Genomic DNA, 25271 nt, shown 5'->3' on the forward strand with positions numbered 1-25271 from the left:
ACCTATCACCGCTAGTTAGAACAAATTGTAATCCCTCAACAAATGGTAAAGCTTAGACAGCCGCCAGTGCGCAGCCAATCGCTTTAATGAACGAACGGAAGCAAAATGAACACGGAACAAGCACATTCATAAACTAATTCAACGGCTAGAAGTGACGCTTAGGGGCACTCAACAAGCAGACCAACTAACAGTTAGCCGGTTAACAGCCAGCTGCTATCCGGAAACCAAAAAACAGCCAACTCTCCTCTCTTGTTCATGCTCAGAGGTGTTGTGTTATTTTTGTTTTGAAACATTATTTTTGTTTTGAAACAAACATAACTGGAGTGCACATAAGGTCTTGGTTTGTTGTCTTTTTTAACCCGTCTAATTGCATTTTATCCTTTTTAGTGTAGCTTTGTTAGATACCCGCGCATGCGGACAATTGACGGCACACTACAGCCTAATTTATTCATTCAGCCCGGCAGAAAACCGCTTCCCATTAAGCATCGCGGGCAAAGCGAGAATTAAAAATAGTTACTTGTGCTGTACGCTGCTTTCAATTCATATCGTTCTGTGCCGCCACTGTCACTAATGTTCCCTTTAAGCCTACATGGACATATTTCACCAGCTTACACAAAATACAAATGAGTGTGTTAGCCAACAACGGGCCTCTTTCAATGTTTGTGCATACATTTGTCCTCTGTGATGTTCTGGGCGCTCAAGACCGAAAGAAAAGGGGTGGGGTCGGGGGGTCAATTCTAGCTGTGAGACAAGAGATGAGATTAAATTTTCATGCATATGCAAGCCTTCCACATTTTCTACACGGCAAACGGGGAAGTGACTTTCTTCATCTGAATTTCCGACATGTGCATAAAGGCGCTAGGAGCTTTTGTAATTACCGCGCCTGTAGGCCCACTTAATAAGTCATTAGATTTTTTTTTTTTTTAAAACCCCTTTTTTCATTTTATTCGCTCAATCACTAATGGAGCGCAAAATAACTCCAGAAACAAACCATCAGAGTGAACAGATTACGGGTGTGTGTATCTTTATACGTGCCTTCGTAGTTCGTCTCACCTCCGGGATCCTTGTCGGGATTATACTCCAGCGCATTGCTGCAGATAAGGTCGATGTCCACCAGAAAGTCCTTGGCCGTCAAGTACTGGTGCTTGTCAATCTTGGTCATGACGGTGGACAGGTCCATGGGCTGTCCGATCACCTCCAGGTAGTCTGACACCTTACGGATGCATGATATAGTCAGATTGTGGAAAAAAAAATTGAGAATAAGAATCCTTTGGTTTTGGTTTTGTCCTCACCTCCTCGATGTCAACAGGCTTGCTGAAGATATTGAAGCGTTTGTCGGTGGCCAACCGGTTGGTCACATCCCTGAGAAAAAGCCGGAGCTCCCGTAGCGTGTTTTCCTCTTGCTCAGCCAGGCGACGCTGCTCCTCGGCGGACAGCACACTGGGGCCCGGGTCCTCGGCCACCGGCAGCACCTCCTCGCACCGCTCTACCAAGGACAAAAGGCAAAAATGCTAAACATCTTTTTTAGAGTAAAGCTAGGCTTGATGAAGTGAACATCCAGCCCAGTGAGTTAAAAATGTGAATAGTGATTTTATGTATTTTTAAAATGAGTTAAAAATATTCCTCAATAAGAAATAATAATTAGAAGTCATGCTCACTAAGGGATCTTTTTCCACCTCATCTACGAATGATCAAATCCATCCATCCATTTTAAAACTCTTAGCAAAAAAGTGAATACACCCCTGCCCTGAATAAATGATGTTGAAGCTTAGAATGATGAAGCCAAGTATGGAAAAGCCAATGTCCGCCGCCCAGGCTCCATCTGTAGGCAGATGAGACATGCTTAGGAAGCCCCTGCGGCTCCTCACCTCTCCTCCATCACGAGCATTCCCTGATTCTAATTAGGGATAATAGGTCCAGCACTCGTAAGCCGGTTGGCTTCCCACCGATTTTTTTTCCTGCTAGAAGTCGGACCCCCGAAGACTGGGGCAGAGGACCCCAGCCTTGTATCAACAACCGTATTAGACTTGAATGAAGGAGCGGGGCAGAGGCAGAGGACAGATTAACGCTGGGGATGATGATGATGTGATGGGGGGGCACAGCGGCGCGGCGAGAAGGCAATTTTAACCCAGGAAACATTTTCATCCGTGCATATCTACCAGCCACGTAATACACCGTGGGCCAAATATTTAGCTCTCACATATGCAAACAGAATATGAATGAGGCCTACAGCAGATATTTGGCTCAATGTGTCGCTTCTTTGCTTGGAGCTGAAGCTACATAATTTTGGTTTGAGGAGGGAGGAAAAACACACGTGCAGACCAACACTGCCCTCTAGAGCCAATGTCCATAACGTCTTAATTAATTTCCTGTGGGTGGCAGGAGGCAGGGCTCAAACAATTTTGTCAATATTTACTTACTTATGCTGATTTCCTATGGGAATGATTCCGAATTCAAACAATTGGGTGTCCCAATATTTATGTCCGTGGCATGCACCTTTATTCCTGAGGCGTGGCGGAGCTCTGGCCGCTTGGACCAGGAGCAGGTCAGAAAAGAAGCTCCTCCGGTCTCTTTCGCCCGGAGGCTGCAGCGTGACCACCTCCCCATAGGCCGTCTGGAACATACTCTTCACCTAAAAAAAAAAAAAAAATTATATTCATCATTTTTAAAGACAACACAATCCCAACAGTTGCATTTCAATTGGCTGCTTCTGTGCTTGTGAGTTGAAGGCCGCACCCTCCGGGAAGCGATTGTGCTGACAGAGCTTCTTCTTCCTTTTCTCTCTGTTTCACATTAATCCTTTCTCTTATCTCTTGACGTGTTTGAATCGCCTCTCAGTCTTTTTGGAATCTGTCCCCGGACTGGAGTGGGTAATCATTTTAAATACGAAGGCAAAATGGGGGTAAATTTGAGGGGAATGATGTAGCAGCCGGAGGAAAGTGAGTGATGACGCCGGCTAGTGCTCATGGTGATAAAGTCTAGAGGGTGCGGACACATGGAGGAGGTGAATAATGCATGACGGTGTGTAATTTAACATCTGTTCTACTGGCGTGACTTCAATGATATCTTGATTAATACGGAGCGTAAGCTTCTGAATGTCATCATGAGTAATGCTGCGCTACTGTAGTTTCAAAATGGTGGAGGAGTCCGAAATGGAGCATTAACAAAGAATGTAGCGACGCGCTTCTCAGAGACATTGGGCAGCATTTGTTGTCGCCGGGCATATCTCGCCATGTTCTCACCTCTTCGGAAAGCCGCGAGTGGGTCGTCTCGGCGGTGCCAAGGATGAGGACGGGGCAGAAGGAGGGCACATCCAGCAGCAGGGACAGGAAGGTGCTCTTCAGCGTGTCGCTCACCGTCTCCCACCACTCTGAGATGTGCGGGACAAATACCACGCTGGGGACGCTACGGCAAGCCTCGCGGAAAACCTGAAATTATGGTTTAAAGATGATTAAGGATTCAAAAGTCTTTGCGTGTGTTGGTGCTACCTGAGCACAGGACTCCTCTGGCGTCTTGGCGCTTGTGGAGTAGAGAGTGGGCAAGTCCAGGCGGTGCACTGGCAGCTTGTCCAGGTAGTGCAGCAAGGCAGGGGCCAAGTGGGAACTCTGCCCCGAACCCGGGGAGCCGGCCAGGAGCAGACGGGGCCGGTACGCTGTGGGTTGCTGGTGGGGGGAACTGACAGAAGGAAAAGACCCCTTTTCCATTAATCAGGGCTGTCAATGAGAAGATAGTTGAGATTGGGCAGGTGGCGCTGTTGTGGTACTCACAAAGAGCGATGAATAAAGGGTCTGCGCATGGCGGAGTGAGATGATGTCGAGGGACTGATGGGGCACAAGGCAGGCTGGACTTCGTAAATAGAAGTGGCGCTGTCTTCGTTCTCGTCGCCGCTGTATACATCCTCTTCGAGGAGTTGATTGTCGCGGCCCACTACACGCGCAGATAGGGAATTGAAGTTAAAATCAGAACATTTGAATTTTTGACACAATTATAGCTTTATTTTTTCATTATGAAATGATTTATTGTCAAAAATCTCCCTACCCTGCGTGTCCCTGTCGGCACACTGAGAGTGAGGGAAGACTCTATGAAGAGCTTTGAGCACCAAAGAAAAAGCGCCTGCCAGCAGGGGCCTGAGGATGGGCGACAGTGCTCGCCCCGGAGGAGCCAGGGCCCTCTGGGAGGCCGGCACGATAGCCCTCATGGCCCGACAGAAGTCGGCGGGCCCTAGCACAACGGAGGCAACGTCCAGCTTTAGCTTGACGCTGCTGCCGTAGATCTGCGGGTAGCGGCGGCGAAGGGCAACCAGCACCGCCTCTGTGCAAAGTGCTTTGATGTCGGCGCCGCAGTAGCCTGGAACGGGAACGCACTGATTGTTAATAATTGTTCTAATAGTGACAATAACTATTCAAAAACGTTCATACAATAATCATGTAAATGTCACTTTGGACGCAGCAGTAAAGGAAAGCTCTTGTCCGGACTGTTCAGTAAACAATAATTATTTCTATGGTGCAAAAAAAATAATGTTACATAATTGACTTTTTCTTACCAACACATTTTTCCGCAAGTTCATCTACAAATGGCTCAGACAATTTGGGGTTCCAGTCCCGTGTGTGGATCTGCACGATGTGCTTTCTGGCCTGTAGAAAAATAAAGTAGATTACTTCAAGTTAACATTTCCATGCCAGGTGTGATGTTTAATTTCAGGAGCCACGAGTGAGTTTGCTGGCATGTTGAATAATACGCCGGGATAAATGAATGAATGGCAAAACCGCAGAGTTTCATCACAAGGGGAACATGCGGAGGATAGCTCCAGCTCTTATTTCCAATCCGAGAGCAGCAAAAGGATCGGAGGTGAGTCTCGCCGCCGCCAAAGTGAGTCTGTTGCATCACCCGCGGACGGTTCAGCTTTGATGGGCAGACGTCAAGAAGCAGAGTGCTCGCTATTGTGAGCATAAGGCTTTTCATCGTCTTTCATCAGACTTTGCGGTTTGGAGAGTCTAGCTTGGCCTAGGTTTTGTAATATTGTGTGATTCCGACGGTCGAACTGATTTTGAATGTGTCCACGGGGCTCTTTATTTGCACGAGAGCCATGTTTTTAAAATGGTTACATGCTCACTGGTGCAACCGTCTGCAATGTTTAAATCGGGAAAATTGAGAGATACTTCTTGGGTATAGACTCATGCAAAGTGCTAACTGTTGAAATCTCATAGGTTGGCTGAAATTTCACAAGATATTCTTAAATCCAATGAGGCGATGAAACCTTTTGACGCATCTCAGAAGTTATGTTAGAATTCCCACCCATTTAACATAAAGAAGACATTTCTCTCTCACCGTCTTGTCAGGGAGGTTGAATAGAAACTCCCGGTCAAAACGGCCGGGCCTCCGCAGCGCCGGGTCGATAGAGTCAAGTCTGTTGGTAGCACCGATGACCACTATCTCACCGCGGCTGTCCAGGCCGTCCATCAAGGCCAGCAGAGTGGACACTATGGAACTTTATTTTTTTTATTTTTTATTTTTTTTAAAAAAAAAAAGGGGGGGGGGGGATTCTCAGTAATTAGAGCGCAAAAAAAAAAAAAATTTCATGGCGGGGCTGGATTTACACTGCAGTTTCTAGTGTCTAGTCCAATTTTTTATATTATATATTTTTATATATTTAATATGTACATTCATGGTTTGCTTATATACCTCTCTGACTAGAGGTGTGTGAAAAACAAAACATGACATTTGTGATTGCTTGTGCAAAACAAACAAAAAATCAATTGTCACTTGGCGCAGTGTAAAACCAGCCACGGGTTCTCTTTGTTTCTGTAAGGAAACACCATAATGTTGTTTAACCTGTGTATCTGGTCTTGCCGACTGGACCGAACCGGAGCCAATCCATCGATCTCATCAAAGAAGATAATGGACGGCCTCATCATGTAAGCCTTATCAGGAAAAATCATCAACTTTTAGAATCACCAATTCTCAATTTAAAGATTATTTAACAAATATGACTCGCCTGGTCAAAGAGGAGGCGTAACTGGCGCTCAGATTCGCCAACCCACTTGCTGAGGCAGTCGGCGCCTTTGCGCATGAAGAAGGAAACCTTGCGCTCGCCCTGGCCACACTCATTGGCCAGGGCCCGGGCCACCAGCGTTTTTCCTGTACCCGGCGGGCCGTAAAATAAGCACCCCCTGCAGACACACGACATCAATCAGTATGTTCCACTAAAGCACACAGCAATTTAAAACCACATGTCAGCTGACCTCGGAGGTTGGATCTTGAACTTCTCAAAGACCTCCGGGTAAAGAAGTGGGAACACCACCATCTCCTTCAAGGACTGGATGTGATTCCCGAGGCCGCCAACTTGATCGAATCTCACCTGAAGGAGAGGATGCGATTTTCAGGACAATGACAAGATATCAAAGCAGTCTCGTGCGGGAGACGACCCGACTCACCGAGGTGTCGAGGTTCATGGGGTCCACGTCGGCCAGGCTGGCCCCCACTTTTGTGCGATCGCGGAGGGCGCCGCTTGCCAGGTCCTCCGCTGTCAAGTTCATGGGCAAACATCTGCAAGATAGACAGTGCAGTGTCAATCAAATTGACAGTGGACCATCCACCAAAAATAAGACCTCCAATATTGACGGGAATGAATACTGAACATTAGGAGGGTCACAATCATGACATATTGCAATACCTGTTCCTGGCCCGAGCCATGCTCTTGCTTTTCCTTCTCTCAAAGCGCTCCTCATCAGAGGACGAGGTTGTGTCGCTGCTGTGAATTGCGTGTTTTTTTACCCTAAAAAAAAAAAAAAAAGGTTAGGTTGTGTTTGCGAGCGTCGCATTTAGCACTACTGACCGTATATGGCTTCTTCTTGCTGGCGATCTATGGGTGTCAAAGAGCGTAGGGTTGCTTTGCTTCTTGTTGACCGGTTCTGAAGGACATGAAACAATATGTGTGGGGGCCGCTCGCCTTTGCCGAAGAAGGCAATGAAAAGCGTGTCGGGTACCGATCGGGGGCGCCTCGTATCTCTGCACGGTCTTGCGCTGTCTCAGGTTGTACGGTCTGTCGTTCCCCTCGCCCGCTTCCTCCGCTTCATCCCCTTCGTCATCCTCGTCCTCGGCGTCCTCCTCTTCTTCCTCCCCGTGAGATTCTGCGTGTTTTCAAGCATTTAAAAGTCAAAGTCCCAATGATCATCGTCACACACACAAATTTGGTGAAATTTGTCCTCTGCATTTAACCCATCCCCATGTGATTTTGATCCATCCCCTGGGGGAGAGAGGAGCAGTAGCGGTGCCGCGCTCGGGAATCATTTGGTGATCTAACCCCCCAATTCTAACCTTTAATGCTGAGTGCCAAGCAGGGAGGCAATGGGTCCCATTTTTATAGTCTTTGGTATGACCCGGCCGGGGCTTGAACCCACAACCTTTCAGTCTCAGAGCGGGGACACTACCACGAGGCCACTGAGCCATGATTCAGCCAATTCATAAACTCACCTTCCGTGCCTTCTTCCTCCTCTTCCTCCTGGGTTTTACTCATGGCTTTGTGGTGCGCGGGCAGGCTGAACGTATTGCGGCGCATGGACTTCCTTCGCTTCACCCGAGAGTACATGTCCATGTTTTCCTGAAAGAAAAAGAGCAAGTGTTTGTTGTGGAACTTCAGGAGAAAGGCTGTTTTTCCCCCAGACCTCCTCGGTGTCTCTGGTCCACATTCTGAGGCGCTCCACCTCGCGGTTCTGCCTGATGCTGCTGATGTTGTCCATCTCCTGGAGGACGGCCTCAGCGGTGCTGCGCAATGACCAAACAACAGTGATGGACCGAAGGCTAGTATGAGGGATATTCTCTGAGGTGCCAATGGTGCCACCCGGCTGCTCACCTGTTGACCAGCTGGTCAAACAGAAGGCTCTGGTTGAGGTGTGCAAACTGGCTCTTCCTGACACGGCAGCTCCTCTTCAGCTCCACGTGGCCGTTCATGCGTGAGTGGTCACCCTGGCCCAACTCCTCCTTCCGGTGGCCCATGTGGCCTATCGCATAAAAAAATATATATATATATATATTAAACAAGGGATTCATTTGCAGTAATATTTTTAAGTTTAATGCACTGTGTAATATTACCGTGCCCGTTCTGCATGATGCGAGATGACAACCTAAAAGAGAAAAAATACAAGATTTGATTTTAGGCTACACCGGTAGTAGACTACTAAACATTAGCGATATTGGGCTCATTCCAAAATTTCACCTAGAGATCCCCCAAGATGACAATTAGCAAGCTGACCTGGTGCGGTAAGTGGGAATGTCCCAGCTAACCCTCTGGCCTTTGGTCTGGGGCGAGGGGGACGTGTCGCTAGAGCTGGGCTCCGGGGTCATCTGCCTGTGGGGCCGCTTGGCAGGCGGGCTGAGCCGTGGACTACTGGCATCACTGCTCATCTCCTTCTAGTCCAGCAAAAAACAATGATCGTAAAACAGTGTATGTGTGTGGGTGCTGTTTAACATGTATTGGTCACAAAGAACTCTGGAAGCTTTCAACTTGTTTACTATGAGACATTTTTTATCCTTCTCAGCCTTGTGTGTGGATTTCTATTGGCCTTATTGTAAAGTCAAACCTCCTAACCCAGGCAGGCAAGTCCAGTCCTAGAGAGCCAATGCCCTGCCTGTTTTAGAAGCTTCCCTGCTACAACACTAATTGAAATTATTAGAAGTGTTCAGGGTTGCTTGATGATGAGCTCACCTGAATCAGGTGGATTGTAGGCAGGGAAACCTCTAAAACTGGTAGGATCGGCAGGAAACCGGGACTGTAGGACAAGAGTTGCCTTACACACTTACCTTTGTACCAACTTTCTTGAACATCTGTGGAATGTATCATCGGGTCAAGGAGAGAAGAAATGGTGCTGTTTTACTGACATCACAGCATGGTGAGTATTGCTGACAGATGTAATTCCTTTGGTCCTTTTCTGTCTGTTTTATCCATTGCATGTTTGTGCCGTAATGTATTTTAGAGTATGCGTTTCGTTTTTACTGCTGTTATTTCTGGGTGGATTGAAATTGTATTCCTCTTAAAAGCATGTTCTTCTGAGCCACATAACTGGGATATGAAAACTAAAGTCCTCAGCAGAAGATAGGATGGTCCAATGTCTTTCTGCACATTCTCTCTTTACAGTCAAGTGGAAACGCCTGTATTTTCTAATTATTGCACTAAACATTTTTTAATTCTTTGCTCTTCACATTGACACAAAAAGGCTGTCAGTCAGCTTTAATGTCTCACAAAGGAACTACAGCCCTACCGCAATCATGTGATAAATTGCACCATTATTGACCGTTTAACCATTCATTGTCTACTCAAAGTAAGATACAGTATTAAGGGCGCAAAGTTCACCAAGTTCAGGCTTGTCTTACACGGAAGATGAGCCAGCCAACTGTTGTGATCCCTTCCCCCACAACAAAGCTATCCGTCGGGCTAGCTCCAGCCCCACTCGCGCTTAAACCCAACCAGAAACGTGTTAAATACTTACACGAAGGAGACACACAGTAGCGGTAATGCCCTTGTTACGCCCCGTGGTGGGCTTCACGTACAGGGGCTAAAACAAGCGGACGAACGCGAGGAGAGTCTCCCTGGTCCAACTACCAAACACAAAGGGAACTCAACTTGAAGCTATCAGCTAACGCGGCTAGCTTCCGCTTTGAACGGCTTTTATTTATGCTCGTCATAAATGACAGGCGTACGGACCGCGGCCTTAAGGTGTTGGGTGTTTGCAAACGTGGCCCGGTGGGTGTCAAGCCCGTTGGCGGTGGCATTTCTCCGGAAAACGATGCAACCAACGCGGGTGCAGCTCCTTCCCAGGCCAAGGCTATAGCTACATTTAGCGGCAGCTGTGTTAGCTCACCAGGGGGGAAAGAGGAAACCGGCTTACATGTTCGTCCGCGTTGCGCTCGCTCCTCGACGACGAACGGGTCCTCGAGGAGATGAAGTGGTCGCTGCTCGGCCGCGAGCTTTTCCGTGTGTTCACCATGTTTAGTCTCACTCAAAAGGCTCCCAAACCGGCTCAGAACACTGGCTCATAGAGCACAGCACCGAGGCGCCATTCCTCTCTCGCTCCCTCCCTCCCTCCCTCGCTCACTCACCCCCCGCCCCCCAATATCGTGTGTTTCTGTCTGTCTCACCCTTCCTTCTGTCTCTACAGTATGTTTCTAAGTGGTTAGTCGGGAAGTTTTGTAATTACTGTCCATGTAAAGTGGAAATAAATGTCTCGTAAATTTGTCAAAACATAAAAATAATTAAAATTGCTGTGGGCACCCCCTTATAGAATCCAATAACCCCCCCCCCCCCCCCCCCCCCACTCAACCATTAAAGTACTATCACTTTTATGACCTGAATTTATGATGAATATGCATTGATCGCATGTGATTTAAACTCACTGTTGTAATTAATTACTATTACATGCAATTGAATTTTTTTCATTGTTCTCATCCATCCATCATTTTCCATCCATCTTGTATAACAGCAATGCGATGATAGTAGAAACAGTTTGGATTAAATGAAATTTGTGAGAACATTCCTGTTAATCCTCCTAAACCCCTCTTTTTTTTAATTATAACATAAATGCCACACTGAATGTTGATTTCTCACAATGGAGCACGTTACGACGCTACTCGGCAATTTACGGTGGATGACGTCAGAGAGCTGCTGCCGTAAACCGGTCCACTGGTTCGCAGCAGAATTGTGCAGATGTTTTAGTCGCGGATCAACCGTTACAACAGATTTACAAACTGGTAAATTATTCTTTCAACCAAATTACCTCATGTTTAATTGTTGTTTATTTAATGTTCGTCAAATTGGTGCTAGGTTCATTTTGTTACGTCAGTCGCGCCCACGTTCGTTATTAATGATAGCCTTCGTGAATTGTAAATATTAATATATTAGGTTCATTGTTGAGGAGTGTTAAATCGTTAAAACACACGAGAGAAGATAAATGACCAAGAGAATTAAATGTTTTGTAAATTGTCTTGTATTGTTTTCCTTTTCAGATGGACAAGACGACATGATACAGAATGACACTGAGGATGATGATATTTGGTAAGGAAAATGCTTGCTGTCATGAAACTACATCAAATGAGCACGTGTCCAACATATTGATTAAAAAATGTTGAACAGGGTTGCCAGCGATGACAATGAAGAGGCGGCTCCGATGAGGTGTAGCTTCTCTGTAGAAGACCTCCTGGATGAGGTGGAGAAAATTTGTTATGATGCTTCGGGAGCATCCAAGGTCAGAAATGAATTGATACAATTGTCATTGCTATATATTCATACAGAGTTTAGGGGCCACTCAAAAATAAAGAATAATTCTCTTATCCTTCCCTGTTTTTTTTTTTCCCGCCAGGTTGAGATGGTGGTGCGCCTCTGGAAAGACGGCTTCACCGTTAATGACCAGGAGTTCCGCAGCTATTCAATCCCTGCAAACCAGGAATTCTTGGATGCCATCAAAAGGGGGTGAGTTTTATTTTCAGCACATCATCTTAAGATAACCTGAAGTAAATGTCCACATAAGCATTGTTATTCAATACAGGGAACTTCCAGCGGAGTGGGAGAGCCGAGCAGAGGAGGAGGAGTTGGAGGTCAATGTGGAGGTTCTGACGGACGAAGAGTACGTTCCCAGGAAGAAGGTTTTCTACCCTTTCAGTGGGAGAGGATACCGGCTCGGCAGGTGAGAGGGTCTTTATAAAAAAACATTTTTTTTAAAAAGTCAGATTCCAGGAAATTATAATCCTTAAAATATTTGATCCTAGTGGTGTAAAAATACTACCATCAAACGAATACTATGTAAAAAATATTTATAAAATATTTATAAAAAGTATTATTCATTTGTGTTACATTACATTTTACTAAGGATAAAACTGTTTGAATATTTACTGCCTATGCCACTGCTCGCCACAAGGTGTCAGTCTCAACCCAAGCAATCAAAGCGGGTCATGGCGTCATCCTGATGTGCTGCAAAAGAGCGCTGATTCAATTTTCTCCTCCTCCCTGCATCATAAACATTGGGATTAAAACTAAAGATTTAATCTGACATGTTCTTTAATCTCCATTCTTTTTGCAGCGTGGCGCCCCGAGTGGTGGCCCGCTCGCCGTCGGTGCACGAAGACGGCGAATCCCTCCCCATCCCCATGGTAACCCTGGACCACGCCCTGCCAGTCACGTCTCTGCAGCTGTGGTTGGCCGACGGTCGCAGGCTGGTGCAGCGCTTCAACCTATCGCATCGGTGTGTATCCACATCCCCGCCAAACAAACAAAAACATGTTAATCTACGAATTTGTCTTAATCTCCAGATCACAAAAAAGATTGCTGCTAGTTTGGATTACGTAATGATAGTCTGGCGTGCAAAACATAATCTGAAATGCAGTGTGTCTATCAAATCCCAGCCTGGAGATGGGTTGCGTAACCCCCAATGCAGCGTTTATGTAATGGGGGCGAAGAGCTCAAGGATGCAGAGAGTCTGCCTCCGACCTTGGCTGGCCTCCCGTGAGAGCAGGGGACCACTGGTGCTCATGAATAATGGAGACCCCTGCTTGCTTGAACGGGGAGGGAGCACGGGGCGAGCTGTCACTTTATACTGGAACAGTTTTGTATTGCTAAAATTGCTTTGTTTCCAAACTACACATGACCAAGTGTCTTTTGTGCCGCCGCCTCAGGATCGTAGATGTCCACGACTTTGTGTCGCGCTGCCAGAGGAGCTGCCCACCCTTCATCTTGACTACGTCGCTTCCCATGCGAGAGCTCCACGACAAAGACCTGAGCATCGAAGCGGCGGACTTGGCCAACGCCGTCATTGTCCAGCGACCCCTCAACACGCACCCCCCCTTTGCGCCATAATCCACCGCTCACCTTAAATACATAAATGACATAGATAAGGCAGTACCCCAAAAAAGTCTTTCCAAACTGTGAGAACCATTTTTATGCACTTTTTCAAAGCCAGACACTACAAGCATGTTTAGGTTTACATTAAATGTTTGCCTTGGTTTTTAGACATCTACTCATTTTTTGAATGTATCATATGTGCCTGCATCGTTTCCATCAAATACATGTATTCAAAAAAAACAAAAAAACTCCAAGCTTTTTTTTTTTTATAACTCTTTCAAGCAAAGCAAATAACTGAATATTTTTTGGTCGCACTTCAGGTAATGAGAGCCATATCATCACATTCAGGTACTGTCTCAAGGACTGTACCCCAATTATACATGTCAGGATTCAATTCAGAGCAATTAAACCAGAAAACGAGTAAGCGTCTCCTTCCCCTCACCCCTGTTTTTTTTCCCAAGGCTTTCTCCCAAGCAAAGCGCCATTATTCGTCGTCAATATTTAAAAGCTGTCAGAGGAGCATGCGCACAAGACGGGATTAGCGGATGTGGTTTTTCAAGGTCAGAACAGAATTTTTGTGAAGCTCCTGGGCTAAAAAGCACAAGGTGGGTTGAGGAGAAGGAAAAGGGGGGTTCTGGAGATAACACCCATCCTTTCCTTCATTATCAGACTGCTTGCTTTATATGTAGCACTTCTCTAGAATTGACTAATGGTGCACTGTGGGAACAAAACACACACACCTTGAAGGCTGCTTGTGACATGAAACCAAACCTCATTGTTAGCATTCCACCTGCTGCTTGGTAATTACAGGTTCCGTGTAACACTGGCGTGAGCCGGAATGTCGCCGTCTGGGGAGTCACCAATGTTGGATTGTCAAACACAGGTAGGGTGGGAATGTATTCTGTAATGCATGTCTGGTGTTAAAATGACAACTCCTTTTTTGGAAGGGACTTTTTGGACTTCTGAGCTGCTGTCTTGTGCAACAAGCTCCATGTAAATGTGTCTGTCATGTGATGAGCCTTCAGGGATCGTTGTGGTTGGAACTGGTTCTACTGATCCTTCACCATTAATCAGAGGGAGGTTACGTGGTGATACATTCACAGGACACAATATTAGACACTCCCCAAATTTAGTCCTGAAGACTTAAATCGGCCAAAATCCTACCTCTATTAAACTGAAATTACATTGAAAACTCAAATTCTTTTCTTATTCGAAACTTTCCATATCAACAAAATGTGTCCAAATCAGATGCCACTCCAATTCAAATAAATTCAAGGTTTCTTATATCACATGCACAATTCTAAAAAGTCTAATGTAGCCCAATTGGAATAATTATGCCTGAGGGATGGGTGGGGGAAAAAAGACAAATATTTGTGTGCGCGTTATGGATGAATGAATGTTGCAGTACATAGTTTGGTCGCAGGGGGTCGCCCCAAAGAGCACGTCTTTTACCCCTGTGTCTGTCCGTGCGTGTGGTTGTTCATTCTCCGCAGTCTCCTCATCCCGCCCGGCCGCCGACTCGCTGCTCCCGTCGTACACACACCCAGCAACCTGCCACTGTACGGAGCTCTCCTCTTTTCCAACAACAGAAGGTAAAACGACACATTTTTGTTTATTCTCATCTTATTTTCTTTGTACGTGTATTTCCGTAAATATACATTATTGATCTGTACTGCCAGGAATAGTAACCCATTTTTTTTTATTTGACACGGGACTCGCGATGCATCCCGTTTACACTCAGCGGACAAAACATTAGGTACACCTAATTCATAAACTGGTGAGGAAATTCTACCTTTTAAAAAGATAATGAGATTTAGAATGTATATTATGATCAGCCTTGTTTATTATTTTTGGCCATATGGAGAGGGTCAAAATATTAGAAACAGACTTGTAATAAATTATTAATGCAAAATATTCCAAATTACCAGCCAGATTAGCATATGAAGTGAGCACTTTGGGTTTAGGTGTGTGCTAGTGAGTATTGTATCTTTCCATGATGGAATTCTGTCCACATGTGTCAGCATTCCTGAATGTGTGTGTTGTGCATACTTGTTATTGAGTGTATGTCTATTTTTTTTTTTGTGTGTATGTGTCATCCCCTGGTCTGGCCTCCTCGTTCCAAAGCACCGCAGCATGTGAATGGCGGCGGAAAGGGTCCGAGTTGTCCAGGAGGAGGAACAGGAGGAGGCGGTGCAGTCATCGCTCCCTGCACGCAGTCAAAGTCACGTCCAATTCCCACCCCGTCTTCTTGCACACACCCGGAGTCTCAGCCACACACAATTTGGTGCGCCCTCGCAGAAGAAGCGCACTTGCCGCCTCACCCACAGCCTCTCCGCCATGGCCCGCGGTGAGAACGGCGCCCAGGGGGGCCTGGCTGCAGCGGGGAAGATGCTCAAGCCTACTGAGGCACTCTTAGATGCCAAAGTCCCTCAGCAGGTAAGACCACCCCAGCTCATGAAATGTCCTCAGGTAGTGTTTGGATGAGGATGACTATTTGATGGAATGCATTTAAAAATGTTGAAGCTAATTGCTGGCTAAAATGATACATTCTAGAGTTTTGAGCTAACGTGGGTGTTTTGGAGCGCCTCGTTGTCTGCTGTGAGTGTGCGCATGTCACAGAGAAAGCAAGAGGAGGGGTAATAAGGATGTACAGTTTGTGTTAAGTCTTGTCGTTTCCATTTTTGTGTGTGTGGCTGCTGGATTCAGGCTGTTCCTGTTCCTGCGCCTTCCGTTTTGAGTTGTCATTGAAAGCAACCTTTGACATGACCCCATCCACTAACCTTAATAGTGCCGAGTTGCTTTTTTGCACTCGTTTTTTTTTTTAGTGTGTGGAACTGCCTGATTCTGTTTTTTTTTTTTCTCATGCATAACATCAGACGGGACATCCTGTTTATCCTCTTTGATGATAGCGAGAGAGTCATGAAGGAAAGAATAAGGAAGGCTACAGAGAAAATTCACAGCATATTTTTGCACATCATCAGTGGCGTGGAGGCGGCAAAAACACTTTGATTTCCTCTCCAATTAGCTGTAATTGCAGCCAAAGCCTCAGCCTTTACTTACCTCTGACCCCACTCGTCTTGAGATGGAATAATTACACGCCACCCTCCTGGTAATTGTCGCTCCGTGGGCCCTTCATGTTTTGACAGGGAGGCGGTAATGACAGCGTTTCGCTGAGATGTGGCCGCTTTGCTAGTGTTGGACCTTTGGCTCACATGGAGCTTATTATTAAATTGGCCTCAACTTTAATGCACGACTCCAAACAATTCATTCTTAGCATAACAAGTTAATGGTGCAACAATGCAAAAAATGAATAGACATTTAATTCTTCCGCAAAAAACATTTCAACACATCGCTTTCGACTTTGCACAATTATTGTGTCAGTCTTTTCGACCATTTTGACAATGACAAAATAATTACTCATCATGAATTGAACTGTTGATTACCAAAATAGATCGGATGTACAATTCTGCTTCTTGTAACCACGCAGAGGCATCTTTGGGTTTGTTACTCATCATTTCACCAACATTTCTCTGGGAGTTGAGAGTGTAAAAAAAAAAAATATATATATATATTTTCGTATTCGTTAGTGACGCATGGCGGAAGTTTAGTTGAAAATAGAAAGCCAGCCGGCAGGAAATTACGTCAAACGTGACTTGTAAACAGATAAATGAATGACTAATGACTTTTGCTCCTAATAAAGTACCATTCAAAAGTTTTGGGACATTATTACTACTGTAGTAAATAATGTCAACTCATCTAAATCGTAGTGTTGGACTTAAACGCAGTATGTACTAATCATAGAGAGCAAAGTGCCGTGTTTACTGTTCTCCGAATGGCTTCTTAAAATAAAAATAAAAATAAACACAGCAAACAGGATAAATCAATAGACACTTCACCGCCTTGTTATTTACATGGTGTCTTTCCACACCATCATCATTTTCACATCCGCAACCTCAGCCCGACCCGAGCATCTTTTAAACCCTTAAATACGGATGTTGGGCACTTTACTGGCGAAACCAAATCTCGGGCACATTTTGTCTCGCCTCCCTCCCGCGAGTCTACTTGGCACTTTTATTGCTCACAAATAGAAAATGCTAATTATACGCTCCTGTTGCAAACTGCAAATATGCCCTGACTCTAAATTTGTCAGACATCTGCCAACGTATTTTAAAACGTGAAAATAAAGGATTATAAATCTACCACATTGTCATAAAATGTTATAATTATGTAATTTTGTCATAATTTAGACCGACTTGAGTCAGAAGCTATCAGTGTGCAACAAGCTGTGTTTTGCCATTGGTGGCGTCCCCAAAGAGGTTGCAGCCAGCGCCACCGCCTTCTTCCTGCAGATTTACCTGCTGGATGTTGCTCAGGTGAGCCAGAACGCCAGCGTGACAACTTCAAGATTCACGTTTAAACAGTACAAAAATATGTCCCACGCAGATCAACGCCTTCCAGGCCTCCATGGTGCTGTTTATCGGAAAGGCCTGGGGAGCTGTGGTGGATCCTGTGGTCGGCTTCTTCATCAACAAGACCAAGTGGACCAGGATCGGTAGACTCATGCCTTGGTGAGCTCCAGTAAAATGGCAAATTCGCCCTAAAATTTTACTTAATAGGCAGACATTTAAGGGCATTATTAGAAGTACCTTACCAACCAATAAATGAATCACAAACGAAGCCGTAGATTAATACAGGCAAAGAATTAAAATAAAAAATAAAAAATTCTCGTGTTTTTTTCGGTTTTGTTTCATAAAACCTAAAGCACAGGCGGCCTGTATCTAATGGCATTTTAATTACGCTCTTCCCGACACGCCCTATACTGAGCTGCTGCGTTTATGTAACGCTTCATTTCAACTTTGGGCAACACCAGGGCCCCTTTTTTTTTCCCTCCTTTTTAGCATCCTGGATTTACTCGCGGCAGGCTTTTATTGCCGTGATGGACTTAAGAATGGAGCTGCTTTGTGGAAAGCAGCTGCTGTAATTACACGGACGCACTTTAATGCTGCTTGTGCATTATAGGCCTTAGATCACACACACTGCATAAGCACATCAGGCTTGGAAGAGAGATCCAAGCAACAATAGCAGACTGAAAGTGAGGCCCCTATTTTTTAACCACCTTGCCTGATTTGAGAGAGAATGTGGGCGAGTTTGTTTCCGGAGTCTGCTGCGGTCCATGCGGCACCATTTGACAGCCAATGGAATAAAAGCTCCTACAACTTTTGGTGTGGCTTCAAGTAGCCCTTGTGCTACCTTTAAATCCCTTCTGTTCCTTTGCGCTTCTTCCAATTAACTCAATTGTCTTCTTATCAGCTGGATGCTGTGTAGGGAGTGAGTCTTTAGTGGGCCACCTTGCAGCACATTCTCATTCCCAAACCCTTTCATGGCCCACCGGTGCTCTACCCGTCACACTCCTCTCGCCGCCCCCCCCCCTTCCCTAATAGTGCAGCACCAGCGTTGTGCGTCGTCTTTTGTTATCGCAAACAATCGGGAGGAGAGTGGAGCAACACAGCCGGATGCTACCAGAAACCACTCGGGCTCCCGCTCTTCATTATTCCTTTTCCTGCGTCATGGGGTCAGAGGTTGCTTGTTGTTGTTGTTTTTTGTGGGCATACGGTGATGTTTTTTTTTTTTTTTTTCCAAGGGTAGGTTTTTACCAGCGACCGAGTTAATTCTCCAAATGTATGCATTATACAACAAAGTTTAAGCAGACGGCTTAGTTGAACTTATCGCAGTAGAGTGACCTCGTTCCGATGTTACATAACAGATTAAAGCAGACGTTTGATTGACAGCTGTGGTTAATATGGCGTCCACCGTCTTCCAACAGGATGTTGGGCTCTACGCCGTTCCTGGTAGTGTCCTACTTCTACCTCTGGTACGTGCCCCCCTTCGTTAACGGGAGGTTCGTGTGGTACCTCGGCTTCTACTGCCTCTACCAGACCCTCATCACGGTGAGTACCAAAATGGCCCCTCTTTAAAAGTTCCTTTAAAAGAGCCTTTGCCTTAAAATCACAACTTCGCATTTTATCTTCACTGACTCAACTTTCTAAATGTCAATTTTTATTGGATGAAAGTTAAAAGTTGACACGAGGGGGTAATCACATTGGGGAATTACCCTCCCACTTCAGGAAGACGTCAGACGTTAGAGCCCCGGGGGCTTTTGGGCCGCCGCACCCCTCAAAGGGAAAGTGCAGCTATTCCTGGCGCCTTTTGTCATCATGCTCCATTCATCTCTCTTTGGCCTGTAATACGCTCTATAAGTATACACTTGTGGGATAAAGGCTGCTTAGACCCGTTTGCGGCCCATCAGAATGCGATTTCTGGCTCGTATGGGTTATCAAGTGTTTTAAGATGCTTCTGTTCTTTCTCCGCTAGTGCTACCACGTGCCTTATTCAGCTCTCACCATGTTCTTGAGCACAGACCAGCGGGAGCGCGATTCAGCCACTGCCTATCGTAAGCACCGACCTGTCGATCATTTATTGATCATTTGGGAATAATGAGATTTTTAATTTTTTTTCTCCCATCAGGGATGACTCTGGAAGTGTTGGGCACATTGACCGGTGCTGCCATCCAGGGCCAGATTGTGGCCAGTGCCCACAGATTGAAACACTGCCAGGGACACAACAACACTACTAATGCATTGAACAACAGTGGGGGGGCGGAGGTGGTCCGGAGTTTGGTGCGCTCTGAGGAGTACCTGTCACATGCTGTAAGTAAAAACAGCATTCCAGAACAAAAGAAAGCAATTAGTGTCTTGTGAATGTTGTAGAGCCGAACCTGTGCTGAAATGCGGCAGGATTGTAGAAATGTGAGACTTGAAGATGAAGCAGGAGGTACATAACATCCCTGTTAGGTTCATTTGACATCCAAAATTTCCCCAAACTGAATATCCTCAGCATTTGTTTTTCACTAGACAGCTAGAAGGCGGCTTGTGTCTGTAATATTAGCGTTTGTGTGGCTGGAAAAGTAACTTGATACGTCGCGTGTTGGGATTTTGGCTTTTGGCCGCAGCTATTTGGGCCCGGCTTGTTCTTTCCGACACATTTTGGGCAAAGTCTCCTCGGTGGTTTGAGCAAAGGCAAATAATGACAGCGGGCAAAGGGGAGCAAACAAACGCACTAAACAGCAGAGGTGCTATTCTTGGCGTCTGACTTGCTGTCCATCTTTGCTCACTATTGCGAGGGGAAAGTAACAAACCACAACTTCTCAACTAAGGCAGTGGGATGAGTTCGGATTTTTTTTAGGACAGTAAAATTGATTAAAATAGACGAAATGACCGCTGTTTTGTTTTTCTGGTTGCAGAAGGAAGTTTACATGATCGCTGCTGGTGTCATCGGGGGAATCTTCCTGGTCTGCACTGTAGTCATGTTCTTGGGAGTCAAAGAGAAAGATGGTGAGGTCTTCACCAACTGAAATGTCGTGCAGACTTGTACAAAGTATGACTGTATGAAGAAAAAAAAAGGTTGTGGTCATAATCAAAAGGTATATATGTTGTATATTTAGGGAACCAATTTAGTGGTAGGTGGTCCGTGGTACATCCTGGTGGTTTTGTCAGCATCAAATGAAAGCAAATATTTCACCTTGAAACTCCTCAGGTGCTTTCTGTAGAACTCAGAAGATGAAAAGCACTTTATTTGTCGAGCAAAATCGTACATTAAGCCGCAAAAACTTTACATTTGGACTTGAAGGTGCGCATTTTGCTTAAACTAGTTTGTCATACACGTTGGCTTTATTGAATCAGCTTATTTAGCGCAAAAGTGGCATTTTATCACAAATTAAATATATTTAAAAAAGAAAACCATAATTTGGTGTTCTGATTGTTGTCTAGATCCGTACGCACCAAGGACTGAGAAGCAGATTCCGTTCCACCGCGGCTTCATCATGGTGATGCGTCACGGGCCGTACCTCATCCTTACCGCCGCCTTCCTTTTCATCCTGGTGGCCATTCAGGTAAACACACAGCAAGCCCGATAAATGCTAATGGATCCCGGTTCGGTCGACGGATCAATGGAGAGCAAGTCGTGCGGTCAGCCGCCATCTCGTGTGACTCCTCGTTGCTTGTTGTGCACAGCTGGTACAGAACAATTTCGTCCTTTTCTGCACGTACGCGGCTGACCTGAGGGAACACTTCCAGAATATCGTGCTGACCATCCTGGTGAGTTGACGCTGACATTTTTGCATGAATTCTAATGCAGTTAGACCAAAATAGAGTTATTAACCAGCCTGGAATACACGATGGAGAGCCAATAGTTGACACTGAGCGCGTTGACGTTTTCAATTTGGATCTTGCGACGGAAAGCGTCTATTAAATCTTGTTTATTCTTCCATAAATGAACCTGGGCAGAAATTTGACTTCCTCCACACTTTGAATTAAACTCTGAAAATTCAGCCAAATACAACACAATAAAGTGAAAGTAGGGACATGATGCTTGCGTTTAAATTTTCAATATATTTACATAAGAGATTTAGATCTCGTCAATGTTCACCCCACTTTTTTTTTTTTACTTGTCACTTTGGTGTCATTTGTGTATCCTGTACCTTATGTGTTGCTGTTCTTACTTGTGTGTGTTATAGTTTTTCAATGTGCTCTCAGGTGTCTGCAGTAATAAGCATCCCTCTATGGCAGTGGTTCCTGCAAAAGTTTGGAAAGAAGACGGCAGCTTTTTGCGGCATTACGGTGAGTCTACTTTATCAATATTAGGATTATTAATACAACTCCGGGTGCCATTTTGAAACTATTTCCTGCATGTAGTGTAAACAAATCTTCATTTGAGGTCCATCTTGTCTCTCCAGGGGATCATGCCCTTCACAATGATGCTGGTGTTCATCCCCAACGTGGTGGTGGCGTACGTGGTGGCCGTATCTTCTGGACTCAGTGTGGCCGCCTCGCTCCTTCTGCCCTGGTGAGACTTCATTATGATGGTATAGTACCTCCACCAAGGCTGACCGCTAATATGACGGCAGGTCCATGCTTCCCGACGTGGTGGATGACTTCCGGCTGGCCAATCCAAACTGCAAAGGTCATGAGGCGATCTTCTACTCCTTCTACGTCTTCTTCACCAAGTTCGCCGCCGCCGTCTCACTGGGCGTGTCCACTCTGTGCCTGCAGTAAGTTGCCATCACTAACATCCAGTTGCCAACATTTGGATGAATTTGCGAGTCCCCTCAGAAACATGTATGATTTTAGGCATATTTATCATGAGTTGACCTACAAAAAATTCTCAAACTCCCATAGCCAAAACCACACATGAAGTCGGCCATTTTGGTTTTCCTTCAACTCCATTTTTCTACGTACTTAGGTTCGCAGGGTACGAAAATGGCGCCTGCAAGCAGCCGGTGGCTGTGGTGTACACGCTCAAGCTGCTCATCGGCGCCGCCCCGGTGGCTTTCATCATTACAGGCCTCATGATCCTGCTCCTGTACCCCATCACGGAAGAAGTGCGACTGCGCAATAAGCTACACCTGGATGAACTACGGTGAGTCACAGCAACATGAAATATGAGCAGGTCTGAGCATAGTAGAAAATATCATTATTCAAATTTGTTTTGATATACACATTACACAGGGTATATTTTCAATATTTATATATATATTTTTTTTTTAATAAAACACAGGAAACAAACCAGTGTTTCCAGAAGTTCAGATGGCTTGGGTGTGATGTGACATGGAAAAATATTCCGGACGTCGGACACGTATTCCAGTGATGCATGCTGGGAAATTGGTGGCATTGGTGTATATTACACTGGGACTTGATTTGTTTATACAGTGAACATTTTTTGTTTCAACATGTACTGTATAGCCATGATATAAGATTATTTATACAAATGAATGTATATCAGGGTTTCTTCCCCCTTTCTTTGCTGTGTCTAGTTGCTCTGCAACGCTGTTATTTATTATTTATGAATTATGTGACAATGATGACACATTAGGGTTTGATGTTGTATTACTTTGCTGAGGAGAGGAGATGAGGAGAGTAAAGAAAAGCCAACATGCTATGAAAAAAAAAATCTATTTTTTTAAAGATAGTTGTGATGTGTAGCATTCTTAAACTACTTCCATGTGTGTTGCCCTCCCTAAAGGTAGGATGTGATATTAAACATTCTCAAAGGGGGGAATTTTGTGCCAGAAGTCCCCTCTATATTTAATTTCCGTTAGTTGACGGATAATCAGCGTGGATTTAGATCAATATGAACAGCATATATGATGCTGAGACAATCAGTGTGGTGTACCTGTCTCAGTATTGATCAATACTGACGACATGCCAATCTGATTAGTAATTAATGCCAAGGGCCCTGCAATAAAACCCCCCTTTCATGATGATCTGTATTGTTTGTCTTTGTCATTCTTGAGTGTTAGTGTAATGAGACTGTGTTTGGAGTCACTTATAGCAGTGTTAGTGTCTTATATTGTGACATGGCCATTTTGTAGTGCCATTCAAAAGTGAAATGAGTTTATGTATGTTGTAATCATGTAACTGCAATGACGTGTCTAATTAACAACACTGGTGAAGGCCGGATTGCTCATTTTTCTCATAACATGACAAAAACATAAAACATTTAAATGGTACATTATTCGCCTAAGATGTCATGGATATTAATCAGATAATTGGAATGATGACGTAATTGAACGTAAATACTGATTGAATTGGACAAAACAATAAAAATCAAACACCTACACGTAATGGAAGGTGAGAGGTTGTGCAGGTAAGAGAATAATGAACTGTCGTGGCAAGTATGAATACAGTTTTGGAAGTACGTACTGTACTGTCTTGGTAGTCTCTTCGTGCTGCCAAAAGTAAACTACATATCCCATCATGCAGTTCACCCATTGCCATGGTACCAGGAAGCCAACCGGGCGATTAGCAACAGCAATGGACAACAGGATTCGAATACTCCCCGGTGGCGCGCAGCCTACTTCTTCAGTCAGCCCGTTCGCAGTCACAGATGTTGAGCAAGGGATCATTGAGCTGCGGGCCGGGAATAAACAGATCCCCGCCGGGAGCCAGGCGAGGGAGCTCCAGGTGACCGGGACGGCGGAGGTTAGCTGCTTGGCTGACAGAGCATCTGTGCAACTCAGGATGGGCAACAGCAAAGCGAGCGTCAACGAGGTCACCAGCAGCGTGTCACGCCGGCTGGAATACATTTTGCAAGCTGTCAGGTACGATTAATTTAAAAAAATAACACATTTTGTACCAACAATTCTGTTTTTCATTTTCTGCTAAAATAATGGACAGCGCCAAAATCAGCTATTCTTATATTCTTCAAATATTTGGTAGAATAAACAGTGTCAACTTATTCCACTAGTCCAGAACTACATATACTTGTGTAAAAGTAGATGTGCACATTTAACCACTGTAGTGATGTAAAAATAACAAGATAAGTTGACTAAAATGCTTGTTAAAATGCTTCAAGTGTGGAAATTGGATGGATAGTTGTTGTACTTTTTTTCCCCACATAGGTGGTTTTGATAATCTATTATGACAAAATGTTTCTTGATGACTAGGCAACATGGAGTCAACGAAGACGACATCGCTGTGAGAAAATTCCTCCACCGGGATGAAGATGTGTATCACATGAATGCAGAAGTAAGATTGCCATTACAGACCCTCAATATGGTTATTATAATTGCATTTTGTCTAGCAACAAAGATTGGATTGTGACACTGATGCTATTCATTAGCTTGTCTATGGCAATTTGCATTGTTTAATTAGTATTAAGCTAAGTTTTCATAATTCAAATCTATGTTGGACAGCTGTCATCTGATTGTGCTGGCGTACCTAGTGCTGTCTGATTAATGGCTTTTCTTTTTCTAGGTGACTGTCACGTTCTCCGACTTTGACAAAATGGAGCAGGCATGCAGCATCCTGCTAGAGAAACTGGACAGGAGCGTCTCAGTGGGACAGCCTCGATTTTTCCACAGCGCCGAATGCTTGAACCGTGTCAGGTAAATATGCTTTTTATTTTTCTTTCCAACTCCAAAGATAAAAAGTTATATTAGCCTAACAATTGTACGATGCTGAGTCAGCTAATGATATTAGGAATGTGTACTTTTTCAGATAGGTGGATAATACTCTCGTACTATAAAATCAACATTATTACAATAACCAAGGACTGTATTCTGTTTGAAATTGTGTGCACATGTAGGCAGAGTGCGTGCGTTACGGCGGTGGAGAACGCTCAGCAGAAGGCCATCAGAGTTAGCCAGCTATTGGGACAAAGTCTGGGGGCGCCCACCCTGGTGCGAGAAGAGGAAACGAGAGAGTGGAGGAGTCAGGACGATGATGATGGTGGAGGTCAAAGGCAGGGCCAAGAGGTTGCCTCCACCCAGGCCGCCCCTCTTCCCTGCATACCTGCCGTCACCGCCTCCTCGCGGGTGTCCGTCTACTTCCGAATGCGTGATGGATATAGGAAGAAATACTAAATGCCAAATTTTGACAGCAGGTGAGTC

At 45.0% G+C, this 25271-nt stretch overlaps 4 protein-coding genes across 7 annotated transcripts in view; 3 read left to right on the forward strand and 1 right to left on the reverse strand.

Moving 5' to 3' along the window:
- The window catches only part of atad2b (ATPase family AAA domain containing 2B), a 28953-nt gene extending 18859 nt beyond the window's left edge, over positions 1 to 10094 (reverse strand). The window contains exons 1-22 of one of the 3 annotated variants that reach the window (XM_037245142.1): positions 9885 to 10094; positions 8252 to 8406; positions 8092 to 8123; positions 7853 to 8000; positions 7665 to 7764; positions 7474 to 7600; positions 6987 to 7130; positions 6836 to 6911; positions 6674 to 6775; positions 6435 to 6546; positions 6243 to 6358; positions 5996 to 6170; positions 5833 to 5921; positions 5329 to 5488; positions 4544 to 4634; positions 4039 to 4347; positions 3768 to 3927; positions 3489 to 3675; positions 3243 to 3428; positions 2497 to 2632; positions 1293 to 1486; positions 1036 to 1213 (exon numbers count right to left, since the gene is read on the reverse strand). In XM_037245142.1, the coding sequence (XP_037101037.1) occupies positions 1036 to 1213; positions 1293 to 1486; positions 2497 to 2632; positions 3243 to 3428; positions 3489 to 3675; positions 3768 to 3927; positions 4039 to 4347; positions 4544 to 4634; positions 5329 to 5488; positions 5833 to 5921; positions 5996 to 6170; positions 6243 to 6358; positions 6435 to 6546; positions 6674 to 6775; positions 6836 to 6911; positions 6987 to 7130; positions 7474 to 7600; positions 7665 to 7764; positions 7853 to 8000; positions 8092 to 8123; positions 8252 to 8406; positions 9885 to 9983 (3076 nt within the window). In that variant the 5' untranslated portion in view covers positions 9984 to 10094. Of the gene's footprint in view, positions 1 to 1035; positions 1214 to 1292; positions 1487 to 2496; positions 2633 to 3242; positions 3429 to 3488; positions 3676 to 3767; positions 3928 to 4038; positions 4348 to 4543; positions 4635 to 5328; positions 5489 to 5832; positions 5922 to 5995; positions 6171 to 6242; positions 6359 to 6434; positions 6547 to 6673; positions 6776 to 6835; positions 6912 to 6986; positions 7131 to 7473; positions 7601 to 7664; positions 7765 to 7852; positions 8001 to 8091; positions 8124 to 8251; positions 8410 to 9884 lie in introns of all 3 variants that reach the window. The other 2 variants (XM_037245143.1, XM_037245141.1) reach the window with 2 other exon arrangements.
- Positions 10095 to 10625: 531 nt separating this feature from the next.
- ubxn2a (UBX domain protein 2A) lies at positions 10626 to 13071 on the forward strand. Its single transcript, XM_037244200.1, has 7 exons — positions 10626 to 10743; positions 10999 to 11047; positions 11126 to 11237; positions 11352 to 11461; positions 11538 to 11675; positions 12069 to 12230; positions 12661 to 13071. The coding sequence occupies exons 1-7, from the start codon at positions 10641 to 10643 to the stop codon at positions 12839 to 12841; spliced, it is 855 nt and encodes a 284-aa protein (XP_037100095.1). The 5' UTR covers positions 10626 to 10640; the 3' UTR covers positions 12842 to 13071.
- A 420-nt stretch (positions 13072 to 13491) lies between these two features.
- Positions 13492 to 23836, forward strand: mfsd2b (major facilitator superfamily domain containing 2B). Of its 2 annotated transcripts, none has more exons than XM_037244203.1 (16): positions 13492 to 13709; positions 14320 to 14418; positions 14951 to 15262; positions 17074 to 17199; positions 17270 to 17394; positions 18651 to 18774; positions 19199 to 19277; positions 19352 to 19533; positions 20127 to 20217; positions 20653 to 20774; positions 20896 to 20979; positions 21418 to 21501; positions 21618 to 21727; positions 21789 to 21932; positions 22124 to 22300; positions 23644 to 23836. In XM_037244203.1, exons 3-16 carry the CDS (start codon positions 14966 to 14968, stop codon positions 23684 to 23686), a joined length of 1788 nt encoding a protein of 595 aa, XP_037100098.1. In that variant the 5' UTR covers positions 13492 to 13709; positions 14320 to 14418; positions 14951 to 14965; the 3' UTR covers positions 23687 to 23836. The 2 variants fall into 2 exon arrangements, with proteins under 2 accessions (XP_037100098.1, XP_037100097.1); XM_037244202.1 differs by lacking the exon at positions 23644 to 23836 and adding an exon at positions 22439 to 23146 and having other exon boundaries at positions 13502 to 13709.
- Positions 23695 to 25244, forward strand: irak1bp1 (interleukin-1 receptor-associated kinase 1 binding protein 1). The gene is made up of 4 exons (XM_037245362.1): positions 23695 to 23981; positions 24327 to 24408; positions 24637 to 24767; positions 24968 to 25244. Exons 1-4 carry the CDS (start codon positions 23695 to 23697, stop codon positions 25242 to 25244), a joined length of 777 nt encoding a protein of 258 aa, XP_037101257.1.
- The last annotated feature ends 27 nt before the right edge of the window (positions 25245 to 25271 follow it).

Source organism: Syngnathus acus, chromosome 24 (assembly GCF_901709675.1).
Source record: "Syngnathus acus chromosome 24, fSynAcu1.2, whole genome shotgun sequence".
NCBI lineage: Eukaryota > Metazoa > Chordata > Actinopteri > Syngnathiformes > Syngnathidae > Syngnathus > Syngnathus acus.